General features: G+C 35.7%; 1 protein-coding gene across 3 annotated transcripts in view; it reads left to right on the forward strand.

Annotated features, from left to right (window-relative positions):
* The window catches only part of IPO8 (importin 8), a 71,305-nt gene that overhangs the window by 3,289 nt on the left and 54,456 nt on the right, over window positions 1-13,560 (forward strand). The window contains exons 2-5 of one of the 3 annotated variants that reach the window (XM_077870573.1): window positions 3,195-3,276; window positions 8,420-8,576; window positions 11,186-11,344; window positions 12,441-12,597. In XM_077870573.1, the coding sequence (XP_077726699.1) occupies window positions 3,195-3,276; window positions 8,420-8,576; window positions 11,186-11,344; window positions 12,441-12,597 (555 nt within the window). The remainder of the gene's footprint in view (window positions 1-3,194; window positions 3,277-8,419; window positions 8,577-11,185; window positions 11,345-12,440; window positions 12,598-13,560) is intronic. The other 2 variants (XM_077870574.1, XM_077870575.1) reach the window with 2 other exon arrangements.

The following is a 13,560-nucleotide window of genomic DNA, read 5'->3' on the forward strand; positions in this document are numbered from 1 at the left end:
TCTTCTTCTTCTTCTTCTTTTTTAAAGATTATTTATTTTAGAGAGAAAGAGAGCTTGTGAGCGTGTGGAGGGGCAGAGAGAGAGAGAAACTTCAGCAGACATGGGGATCAATCTCATGACCCTAAGATCACGACCTGAGTTGGAAGCTTAATTGACTGAGCCACTTAGGGGTCCTGGGACAACATATTTTCAGTTTTATCTTAGAATGTTAAGAATGCATCCTGTGCACAATATTCCTTGTCTCTGGGCCCAGAGCAGCAAAGGGAAGTAGGAATGGGTAGATATCTTGCTCTAGTAACTCATCCACAAAGGTACGTTCTTTTAATAAAGCATTCTCCACATGGCCTCAATAGGGAAATAAAAATAATTACTTTCTTGCCGAGCTTTGGAACCCCTGCTTCCATACATCTGTCTATATTATTATTATTTTTTAAAGATTTATTTATTTATTCATGAGAGAGAGAGAGAGAGATTGAGGGGGGTGGGCAGAGACACAGGCAGAGGGAGAAGCAGGCTCCATGCAGGGAGCCCCATGTGGGACTTGATCCTGTGACTCCAGGATCATGCCCTGGGTGTGAAGGCAAGTGCTCAACTGCTGAGCCACCCAACCATCCCTGTCTATATTATTTTTATCGCCCTTTAAGAGAGTTTGCTTATGTGAATAACATATTTATTGAGTTATAATGCAGACACTAACACAAGGCTCAGCTTTCACAGAGCTTGCATTCTTGTTGGGGATCCAGACAAGTAAACGATAAAATACCAGGTCATAAGTGCTATAGATGGTAAAGTCCTGGAGAGACAGTGTTGGGGGTAGAAATAGTGTAGTCATTCTCTGAAGGGTGATATTGAGCAGAGACCTAGATGTTGTGAAGGAGTGAACCAGGTGAAGAACTGGGAAAGGAACAGAGGGATGAGCTAGTCCAATAGAAGCCTTCAGTGTGGTATGTTAGAAGGACTAGCAAAGTTAATGTGGTGGGAGTGGTAGGGCAGAGAATGGGAAACAGCAGGTCTTTAAGTGAGTTCTCAACAGATGCAGAATTACGTTAAGTAAGTAAACTATTTTCAGAAAACTTCACGGATACAAAGTAAATATCAAGAAATGTCTTTTTTTCCTCCCAAGGTGGAAAAAGAAAGTGGATAAACATTTGTGAGGAAAGTAGTATGAGCCTTTATCTGAATTCACCCCTGGATGTTTTAGCTGGTCAAATTAACATAGTTTGAATCAAGGCTGACAGGAGAAGACAAAAAGTTGCACAAGTTCATTCAAATGGCAGGCAGTTGCAAAAAGAGGAGTTCCAAAATGGGTACAAAGGCAACAGTGTTGAAATGAAAGCAGTCTCCACAATAACTACTTTTAAATAGGTACCATTAATCTAAGTGTACAGGTTATTTTGTACTTATGTGTAATAAGATATGTATCTAAATTCTAGAGATTGGAACTAAGCTATGGATGTTTTAATCTGTGATTCACTACAGGATTTTTCAGTATCTCAAATGTTACAGACATGAGTTATTTTATAATAATGTAAACGTAGAAGGTTAGAAGTTTGGGCTAAATGTGTATTAATTTTGACTCCTGTAAACTGCTGTTGAAAGAAATCTGTTTTCCTAAAAACTACTTTAAAATGGTGGTTTCAATTTTGAATAAAAGAGAACTTACTTTATATATGACAGGCTTAAGATTCTGAGATTTACACAGGATGAATGAATGGAAGAACAATTATTAAGATTTTTGGAAAGCATAATGTTCTTCGGTGGGAAAGATCAATATTTTAAAGATGCCAATTTTCTCCAAATTTTTTAGTCAGACATTTATTTTAATAAATGCTCTTATGAATTAAATGAGTAGGAAAGGTGATAAAAAGTTGAGTGGTATACATAAACCTAGTGTTATATTGAATAGGATGCCTCCGTAGATCCAGGCTCCTGGGAGAAGGTACGCTGAATAGATTCTCTTCATCACTGTTGGCTTTAGCCTTACTGAGAATTTATGAGTCCTTTCTGGGAATGTCAGCCGGCAAGGCCAAGTGTAAGCTCTGGGAATATGGCAGGATGGTAACCTGGTCCAGGTACTAGATATCTGGAGAGAGTATTATGAGACGGAATGAGCTGCTTTGTATTTTTGTTTTTTTTAACTACTAAAGTCCCCTTGTCCAAACTCAGGAGTAGGACAAAGTAGAACTTTGGGGGTGGGGTGGGGTGGGGCACAGAGTGACAGCAGGCACTTCAGCATAGGCTTATTGGGGGTCAGGTTCAAAAGATGCTCCACCAACCGAGGGCAGCTGGTGATGACGACTCTCAACACTGTCTGGTGAGGCACATTGTTCGAATCTGGCCTGGTTCCTCTCCATAGCTCATGCACAGATAATTGATATTATCTTGTCTGTTTTCCTGTGTTGGATCTGCTGTTTTCTGTAGCCCATGTTTTCCATGTTTCTGTTTATCAAAAATACTGTTAAGCAAAACTGAAGCACAAATAAGCTAGGAAGAAACACTTGCAATGTATAGGTCTAATAATAGGTTAAGATTTTAAATTCATAAATAGCTCTTAGGATTTATTGAGAATAAAACAAATATTCTGTTCAAAAAAAGATAAAGAGAATAAGGATTTGTAGAAGAAAACAAATAGCCAGCAAAAAGGATAGATTCTTTTTTTTTAAGATTTTATTTATTCATGAGAGAGAGAGAGAGAGAGAGAGAGAGAGAGAGAGAGAGGCAGAGAAACAGGCTCCATACAAGAAGCCTGATGTGGGACTTGATCCTGGACCCCGGGATCACACCCTGAGCCAAAGGCAGACGCTCAACCATTGAGCCACCCAGGCATCCCAGATAAATTCTAACTTAGTAGAAATGCAGTTTAAAATATGAGTCAGTTTTGAAGAAATGATAATGCTTAACCTTGTATTGGATAGGTGGGCATGTACTACTCGTGGGAGTGTAAATTGCTACATTCTGGAGAGCATTTTGACAATATGTGTTAAAAAAAACATAGAAATGTTCATACCCCTTATTCATCAGTTTATTCCAATTTATTCTAATTTTGATTTGAAATATTTTGGTGATCTTAATTTGCCTTAGAGAATTTCTCTCGTTTTAAAAGTTTTCCTTTTATTTGGACAGCAATGTATTCAGTAACAGCACTGTTACTCATTTAAATCCCCTATTTTATAAATATTTCTTTGTAATTTCAGTCCTACAAGATTATCAACTTTGCCCCCAGTTTACTTCGGATTATAGTCTCTGACCATGTGGAATTCCCAGTACGCCAGGCAGGTAAGTAGGTTTCTCATCCTTTATAAAATTATTTATATCTGTGGTTTCTTCAAAAAATAGGAAGCACACAAAGTATTTCTAATGGCTTAAAAACTCACTTTTGTTTTCCCTGGAAACTTAGAGCAATAGATACAAGGCTCTTATACCTCTCCTAGCCTTTCCACTCCTTTTCTCCTGCCAATTCCTTGCCTCTGAAACTTTGCCATTTTCCCCCTTAGCTTTCACACTTTTAATGGATTAATATCCCTAATTTTGTTATTCCTGGTGGCCGACCCTTTGGGTCCAAAGATGAAAACTGAATTTATGTATGTGGATTTGAGCTCCATTCATAAGTCAGATCATGGAGGTAATATGTGCACATATGTTCCTAAACACATGTTTGGGGAACAGGACTTTTATTTTATTTTTATTTTTTAAAAGATTTTATTTATTTATTCATGAGAGACACAGAGAGAGAGAGAGGCAGAGAGACAGGCAGAAGGAAAAGCAGGCTCCATGCAGGGAGCCTGATGTGGGACTTGATTCCAGGACCCCAGGATTGTACCCTGAGCCAAAGGCAGATGCTCAACCGCTAAGCCACCCAGGCGTCCCTGGACTTTTGTTTTAAATATGAGACTTACTTTCAAATCGGTGGGATTTTACGGTAGTTCCATGATGTTGTGTGTTTCTCTTTTTGCCTTTTTAATGAGCTGGTCCTTAGAGCCCAGAAGGTAAAAAAATGGGAGACAGTCTTGGAGTGTCATGAGTCCTGAAAGGTGGTAATTTCAAGATAAAGGAAGTAAAACAACAAATGCTAATTAAAAACAATTGATATTTAAAACGTTTTTAAAAATCATGTCACTCAGTATATACTCATTATAAATAATTTGGTCAATACAGAAAAATACAGAGATGAAAGTAAAACAATTATTCAATACTCATTGCTCAGAAATGGCCATCATTAACATTAGGTGAACATTAATTAGTCTTTGCAGGTCGGTAGAAGGAAAGATCAACAATTTTATACAGGTAGGATTATACTCTACATGCTGATAAAAGTAATTTTCCTTGAACACAACAGCAAAAAAAGGTAAGGAATCATTAGCTGTGGGAAAATACTTGTAGTAATATGTATGATTTCCTAAAAGATCTCTTTGTTGTTAAGAAAAACCTATGGAAAAACACAACGTTGCAATTATTTGGTACTTTACTAAGGTTTATAAGACTTGTATGTAGATTTTCTGAAACCATAACTCTGAGTTGTTTAATCTTTGTTTTATAAAATAGGGCTGTTCTAAAATTACATTTTGCTAAGTGGAACCTATTTTAATTTTATAGGGCCATTGTGAAGGTCCTGTGAGTCTTTGTAAAAATAGTATTTTTAAAGATCTTAAAGCAGTTTGATTTAATATGTCTTCTTTACATATAAACATTACAAAAACTCATTGGATTGCCCTTAATTCCACCCCTAAAGGTAGCTGTCCTCAACTTTGGTGCAGGTTCTCCTATTCTTTTTTCTCTCCTATAGATACAATGGCTTTATTTATTTATTTATTTTCTTTTTTATTTATTCAGAGGCAGAGAGAGAGAGAGAGAGAGAGAGGCAGGCAGAGAGGCAGAGACACAGACAGAGGGAGAAGCAGGCTCCATGCAGGGAGCCGGATGTGGGGCTTGATCCCTGGTCTCCAGGATCACACCCCAGGCTGCAGGCGGTGCTAAACCGCTTTGCCTCTGGGGCTGCCCGATACAATGGTTTTAAAATGTAACAAACATTGTTTTTATTACACATGGTGTTTTGTAACTTTTTCCATTGAACATATACTCTTGAGGGGGGGTGTTGCATGTCAGTGTATATGCAGATATGTGTACTTTATGCTTTATCACAATTGTTCATTATTTCTTTGTACAGAACTACTATAGTTTATTTAAACAACTTGATGGATATTTCCTTGATTGTGTCTGTTATTATTGATAGAGGCAAAGCTATAATGAGGCTCTTTAGATTTATCTCTGGATACTTGTGGGAATATTTTCAAAGAATAAATGAAGAAATGGAAATGCTGGGTCAATGGATAGTAATGATATTAACATTTAGAATTTTGAATCTTGGGCAACCTGGGTGGTTCAGTGGTTTGGCGCTGCCTTCAGCCCAGGGCGTGATCCTGGAGACCTGGGATCGAGTCCCGTGTCGGGCTCCCTGCATGGAGCCTGCTTCTCCCTCTGCCTGTGTCTTTGCCCCTTTCTCTTTCTCTCTGTGTCTCTCATGAATTGATAAAATCTTTAAAAAAAAATTTTTTTTTGAATCTTCTCACTAAGTTGCTTTTGTTTACTTTTGTATTAACACTGAATTAAATGTTAGGTTCCTCATATCATCTATACAACTTTGAATCTTAATAACTTAGATAAAAAAGTTTTGATATGAAATGTAAATAGCATTTGTAGGCAGTTTTTCTTCATAAATTATGTAGATTTCAAATCTGTTAGTCACAGGAGTTTATCTTAGTTGTTAATTTTTTAGTTTATTAGGACAGTTATCTCTCCTAGATAATCCATTTTATCGTTGAATCTGAAATACACAGTATTAAATTCTATAACTATCCTGAATTTAAATGCCACTTATAAATTTTCTACCCTATTTATTATTAAAATACAAGGATGTCCCAAGAACCTTATGGCAACACCCAGGCAGGTAATTTATCATTTTATCATGACATTTAAAAGAATGATGTGATCTTTGCTTAAAAAAAAAAAAAATCAGCCTGCATAAAAATGTAAAAAATTATGCTAATATTAAATAGGAAGACATAGTTCTGCAGAATATTCAGTTCTTAATTTTTTGGCTTGGGGGCAGTATTTTTGTAGTTGTGAGTCTGAGTCCAGGGCATAGGGCTTACGTGATGTTTGTTGTATCTGAGAAGGAGAGAACTGTGCGTATGCTTTACAAAGTTAATTTCAAACTTCAGAGGCTTAGCATGGTAAGTGGATTTTGTAGAAAAACCAGGTTTAATTCCTTTATGACTGGATGAAGATGATATTTGTGTTTTGTTAGCTCTGGTAAATGGTTAGATAGGTGTCTTTAAATAATTAAAGGGAGGGACACCTGGATGGTTCAGTGGTTGAGCGTCTGCCTTTGGCTCAGGGCCTGATTCCAGATTCCCAGGATCGAGTCCCACATACGGCTCCTCGCATGGAGCCTGCTTTTCCTCCCTCAGCCTGTGTTTTGCCTGTCTTTCTGTGTCTCTCATAAATAAATAAATAAAATCTTAAAAAAATAATTAAAGGGAGATTTTTAGATTATTGATAGTTTGAATTATCTTTGGTACTTTTTTTTCATTATTCTTAGCAATCCATGATTATCTGTAAGAGAAACTAATATTCTCTTATTAAATTATTACATTATGCTCAATTTTATTTTAAGTAATTGAGGATTTAATTTTTAAAAAAGATTTTATTTATTTGAGAGAGAAAGTGCATATGTGTATGGACGCAAAATGGAAAGAAGGAGGGACAAACCGACTCTGCACTGAGTGTGGAGTCCGATGAGGAGCTGAATCTCAGGACCCTGAAATCATGATCTGAACTGAAATCAAGAGTCAGATGCTTAACTGATTGAGCCACCCAGATGACTCTAATTGAGGATTTATTTTAACATTTACAAATTAGTGTGCCTTTTACATAGGCCATCCTGTATAGTGCCCGATAATAAAAATAGTTTTTAGTAGTAAAGTTAATGACATTTAACGACTGAATTATAAATAAGTCCACGATTTTACCATGTCTGTATCTCTGCTGTCTGAACTTTGCAGTTTATTTTCAAGCTTCTTCTATAGGATTAAAATTTGGTTTTGTGTATAATGTAGCTGATTTTCTTTTTGCAGAGATTAATGAAATCAGTTTGAACTACTGACAGGGTGGGCCATATTCTTAGATCATTTATTCATTTTTTCAATAGTCCAAATTCTTATTGCCGATAATATAATAAATGTACTGGGATAAAAGATGGTAGGTACTTAGTCTAGAGCTTGTGTAGTCTGATTATAAACAAGTAAGCCCTGCCTCCTCTCTCTTTCTCAAATAATTTTTGTTTTTATAAAAAAAAAATGGAAATCTCAAATGGAATTCTCTTTTTCAGACCTTGACTGAATCAAAACTAATGAAAGAGGAACATATAGTATGTCAAGTTCATCATTTCATTAAATTTCAGTTATATATATATTCAGTGTAGAACGTGTTGGTTTATTCTCGGTGTCATAATACTTGTGAGCCAGTTTAGTTTTATGTAAAATTGGGATGAAGGGACGGTGGGGTGGGGGAAGAAGAGGGAGGAGAAACTCAAGAGAAGACAGTTATAATGCTTTGCAGAGCACATCTCTTTATTCTTATGTATTATCTCTATATATCATGTTACAAGTATTTATTTACATTCTGTGTTCAGCTGGAATAGTTAGAAAGCTTCACATTCCCTATCAAAACCCTGTCGTCATACATCAGCTTATTTCTTTCAGAAGCCATTTGCTAACTATTGAAGATGGTTACACAGAATAGGAACAAAATTATTATGTATTTTGATGAAATAGATAAGAAATTTCCTGAGATTTTACAAAGATATTTGAAGATTGATGTCTTTTTTCCTTATTGTTTAATTTACAAGTGGTAAATATTTCAGAAGGGTTTGATAGAAATTAGCAGTATTTCAAATATGGTAGTGTAGAATAGTGGCCAGTAAAGGAAAAAACAAAAACAAGAAAAGCAGTGTATATGAAGGACGGTAGAATTTCACCTGTTGTGGACTCAGCATTAGTCATTAGGAACAGTATGATCTTTATGCTATCAAAATACAGTTAGTGGAGTTTCATTTAGACTACCTTATATTTATTCTCAGCATATATATACTTGATTCCTAGATCATTTTTCTGTCCTATAAACTCTGAAACCTGATATAATGAAAAGTTTTCTGCTTAGATTTGCTTTACCAGCTAATGAGAAACTTTAAATTCTTACACATTTCCTTTCCTCACTTGGCTTTTTATAATTGTAAGATTTTTTTCCATTTTTGCTGAGTATCATGTTTAGTAGTGAAGGGCTCAGCCTTTCGTGCTCTCTAAAGCTGAATTAAAGCCATCTTCTTAATACTGCTACATTAGCATATTTTTCTCTACCTTAGCTGCCATTTACTTAAAGAACATGGTGACACAGTACTGGCCTGACCGAGAACCTCCCCCGGGAGAAGCAGTATTTCCATTCAACATTCATGAAAATGATCGCCAGCAAATACGTGATAACATCGTGGAAGGAATAATTCGGTCTCCAGATTTAGTGAGGTACATTATACTACATATGATTAGTAGGAAGCATAGAATGTTTGGGAGAGGTTGGATTTAATCATCAGTCTCAAGTTTGTATTTCTAGAGAGATAAAATAATGAAGGTGGGCACTCCAAAAATACTCTTTTACCTATTTGTCTTTGCATTTGTAATCTTTGTCTCAATATTTTGGAAAAGATTTAGTTGCTGTACGTTGCCAGTTAAGGCAAAAATCAAAGTTAACTAAGATTATATAAATCCCTGCTACTTAAATAACCTATGTTTTTAGTTATGATCTCTTTACTTTTTACTATCTGCTTTCTTCCCCCCTGGCAGGGAAATTGATTCCTGGGAGTTTTAACCTACCACTTTTCTTTAAACTTTACCTATCTTTTCATTCCTTTTTTTTCTTTTTCTTTTTTGAACTGAGTATCTTTTTCTTTGGAGAAGACAGGATAGAAAATTGGCTCTGGTTTTTAAAATTTAGGTTAGATGCTCTTGGGCAGCACTGTCCAGTAGACCTTTTTGTGATGATGGAAATCTTCTGTGTCCATGTGGAGTCTGTGGCTATTGAGTACTTGAAATGTGGCTACTATAACTGGGGAACTGGATCTTTAATTTTGATTAAGGTGCGCACATAATGCCGGCGGCTTCTGCTATTTCACAGCAGAGCTGCAGAGTCACAAACATTTTGCAGTTTTAAAAGAGGAAAAACAGGGATGCCTGGGTGGCTCAGCTGTTGGGCGCCTGCCTTCAGCTCAGGTCATGATCCTGGGATCCAGGATCGAGTCCCACATCAGGCTCCCTGTGAGGAGCCTGCTTCTCCCTCTGCCTGTGTCTGCCTCTCTCTCTCTCTCTCAGTCTGTCTCTCATGAATAAATAAATAAATCTTAAAAAATAAATAAAATAGGAAAAAGAAATCCTTTTCTTGTGAGCTAGTAATTAGATTTCTATTGAAAATGGAAGAGGGAAAGAGGTGAAACTGACGCAGGGGGATGAAATTGTTTAACGTCCACAGATGAGCTATTGCTTTATCCCTGAGTGTCTAATGTACATTATGTCCTAAGCAGGAGGATAGGGAAGAACCTGTGAGGGAAACAGCAAGGAAGGAGAACAAACATTGAACTCCTCTCTGTGTGGCTCTTTTGTTAGTTAAGAGGAGAAAGGATGTGTACAGATTAAAGAAAATCACTATTATTCTCAATGGGTGCCCAGCAGTGGTTCCCCTTCTGGCACCATCGTGTGTCCATGTCTTGTTAGAATCTTTACACTTTCAGTTCCGTCTGAATCTTGTAATGCTTCTACATAGTAACGCACAAAGGGATGGATGGCTGCTCATAGCCATTCTTTGGTTGGTTGGAGTAAGAAGGGACTGGGAGGTCTCCAGAAGGTGAAATCTGAAGAAATGACAAGTTTCAGTTTTACTGCCCACAAAAATAACCTACTTATTGTTTAGAAACAACTGCTGGTGACACAAAAGGGGACTTTTATCTTTATTATGGGACAGTTGCTTCTTTTATATCCTGAAGGCTTATTGGTAATAATTCATGAAGAACTATTCTTAAAGTTTAAGAGCGTGGCAAAGGAAATTTTTCAAAGGGATTTGGTAACATAGAGAAATGGCATTATTTTTTGTGTGTTTCATTTCCGTGAATGGAAGTTATTAGCCAACTGAACACATGCGTTTTTTTTTTTTTTTTTTTTTTTTTTTGCATTATGCAATCCTAATTTAGCAAGGTTCACTTTCTAACCATTTGCAAATGACCATATAAGGACATATTGATAGTTTGTGGGAGAGAAATTTTTTCCTCATTTTTTTTTTCCAATCTTAGTTACAGTAGGGATCCCATTGAGGAAATGGTTACTGACATAAATATTATGAGATCACATCTTTTATTAAAATTTGTAGTTTTATTAAAGAGAATTCTCTCTGTTTTATGTCTTTCTTACTGCTTTTTTCTTCATTTCTTTGCAGAAAACTTAGCTTTCCTCTTTAAGAACTACCAGCTAATACTTGTTTCTTATTTAGTCTAAAGGACAATTGCTGTCTCAGGAAGCTTTGATAGGAGCAGCATACTGTGTTGGCTATTAACTGATAATGGATGTTTCAAGGTTTTGACTCAACAGAGATGCTTCCTACTGTTATGTCAGCCTCTGTTTTACCTACTTTGGCTATTTTTAGGCTAAGTTTTTCCAGCTGAAATGACACAATATTTTATTTATTTTGTTTTGTTTCCCCCTTAGGATGTGATAACCAAAATACAAAAAGGTAACAAGCTGGGGAAAATTTGCAGAGCTGTGGTAGATTCATTCTTTTTTTTTGAAAATTTTTAAATGAATTTTTAGTTTTAGATTTTTTTCTCCCCAAGGCAGTATTTAGGATAATCCCATTTGAAAGTTTTCATTCATTGTAGGAAATTACCTATTCTGTTTATTTTCAGGAAATGGAGCTACTGAGGTGGTTTTTCTTTATAGAACTTTTCTTTTTTCCCCTTCCCCGAGATATGTAACTATATAATATAGGTAAATAGGGGTTAGAGTGCTTTTGGGTAAAATATTAAAGGTGTTTGAAACCTGATATTTATAACTACTTAGATTTTGGACTTTTCCCCCCCCCCACCTTATAGAGTCCAGTTAACAATGTGTCTCCGTGCCATCATTAAATATGATTTCCCTGGTCACTGGCCAGCGGTAGTCGACAAGATAGACTATTACTTGCAATCACAGAGCAGTGGAAGCTGGCTTGGCAGTTTATTATGTCTGTATCAACTGGTGAAGACGTATGAGTAAGTTGATTTCTATTGGCTAAAGATACCAGTCTTGTGTTACTTAGAATTAAATTACACCTCTCTATGCACAGAGGTCTGCTGTGTGGGTGTTCTGCAGAATCAGGGTAGTTTGGGAATTGTTGGGTTAAGCACAAACATGTTTATTTACTATAGTTATTCAAAGAACCTTTAATTTACTAATGTACATAGCTAATCTCTAAGTGATAAGATATGCAGTGTTTCTTGAATTCATTTGCCAGTTTCAGAGGCCCATTTATTAACAGCTTTCCTTGGAAACTCAGAGAGAGGGAGAGAGAGAGAGAGAGAGAGAGAGAGAGAGGGGTACCTTAATATTTAAGTTCTTCAAGTGAGCACATTATTAAGTAAACCAAATATTTATCTTTCTGGATACAAAATAGAAAATGTTAAAGTTTCATTGCTAGTGACATCCTTTGCCATAAAAGTTGCCCGGGACATAGGAGACTAGTGAGCATCACATTTAATAGCAGTTGCTTTCTGGTTTCTAAGAGGGTTGCTCTTTATGTATGCAGGGTCCTGTAGTGTACCTTTAAAAAAACTAATTAGTTCAGACTTTTTAGAGTTTTTAGAAGATATTTGAGATTTGGAGCATCAAAGTGATCTATGAGCACCTGAGTTTGCAAACTATTTTAACATCTCAACTTAGTATATTACAAGAAGAAATGTTTTTTTCCCCTGCATTATTTGTTATATCATAGGAATGTCTATTTAAACAGGAGTATCAACTTGTATTTTATAGGAAGAATTGTGGTATGATGAAAATTAATGTAAGTCATAGAAAAATTCATTTTGGAAATTTGCAAAATAGTGTAGAATTGTTTTAAATCAATTTAACTGTTTTTGGAAAGATTTTAGGTTTCTCTGCCTAACAGAGGGATATGTTCTTTCCCACTCTCTTTCAAGTTTATTCTAAGAATCCAAACAAAATGTAAGCCAGTGTTTGGAATGTTTTTGTTTCATTAACTTTATCTAGTTAAAAAACATATATTTAAAAAATTTTTTTTCATTCATTATTTATAGCTCCTTTTTGTAGGGGGGGAATTATTTTTTTCTCTTTTTGTCTTTGCACATGTAGATATAAGAAAGCAGAGGAAAGAGAGCCTCTTATAGCAGCAATGCAGATATTTCTGCCTCGTATTCAACAACAAATCATGCAACTCCTTCCTGATTCCTCACATTATTCTGTTTTACTACAGAAGCAGATTCTGAAAATCTTTTATGCACTTGTTCAGGTAAGTTTCTGTTGCAGAAGGTAAATATAGGACCTTGTATTTCTGCCTGACATGGAAAGTGCCTAATGAGTGTCAATATGTTAAAGGTTATTATATATTCCCACATGTATTTCTTTTTAAAAAAATCCTATGAAGGAACAAGCTCACAGAAATTAACTTAATTGTCCACGTTTATCTTAGGGGCAGAGCTGAGATTCATTGACTATGCCTTTTGATCCAGTGTCTGAAGTGTCAGTGAGGAAGAACCAGAGTAATTAAAACTGCCAGAGATTATTTGACTCATCCATCAGTAACATTCTGCCTGTTGATAAGTTAGGCTTATAGGAAAAGAAGAAGGAAAAGAAGAGGGTCCCTCTTTTACTGGGAAATCATACGGGTGATAGTTTCTTTGCAGTGTGACCCAATTTAAAGCTAACAAAGATTTAGTGCTTCATTTTCTCTCATTTAAAATACTTCCTTTGTCTTATCTGAAAGCTATAAAGAATATTAATATGAGAGTCTAAAAAATAATTAGAAGAGGACAGAGATGGAATGTGTTAGATATAAAAATATTTAAAATTTAATCCTTGGGAGAGTTGGATAAAGTATTTAGATCTGGGTGGAGGAAGAATAATTGTTTTTAGTTTGTTTAAAGTGTTTGATGATGAATGAGTCAAACTCTGTTACATGCTTTTTTTTTTAGTTAGATCAGTCATGTAAGAGGGTAGTGTTGTCAAGCTAGAGAGCCAAGATAGTTGGTTTTGTTTTTGGCTGTTATGTCACTTAAGTACTTTTGTAATGTTTTAGAATATTCCACTGCAATAAAGATTTATATTTTTAGACTCCTCTTTTATTTATTTTATTTTATTTTTTTTTCAAGATTTTATTTATTTATTCATGAGAGACACAGAGAGAGGTGGAGACACAGGCAGAGGGAGAAGCAGGCTCCATGCAGGGAACCTGATGTGGGACTCAGTCCTGGGT

The sequence above is a fragment of the Canis aureus genome, chromosome 25 (assembly GCF_053574225.1).
Source record: "Canis aureus isolate CA01 chromosome 25, VMU_Caureus_v.1.0, whole genome shotgun sequence".
NCBI lineage: Eukaryota > Metazoa > Chordata > Mammalia > Carnivora > Canidae > Canis > Canis aureus.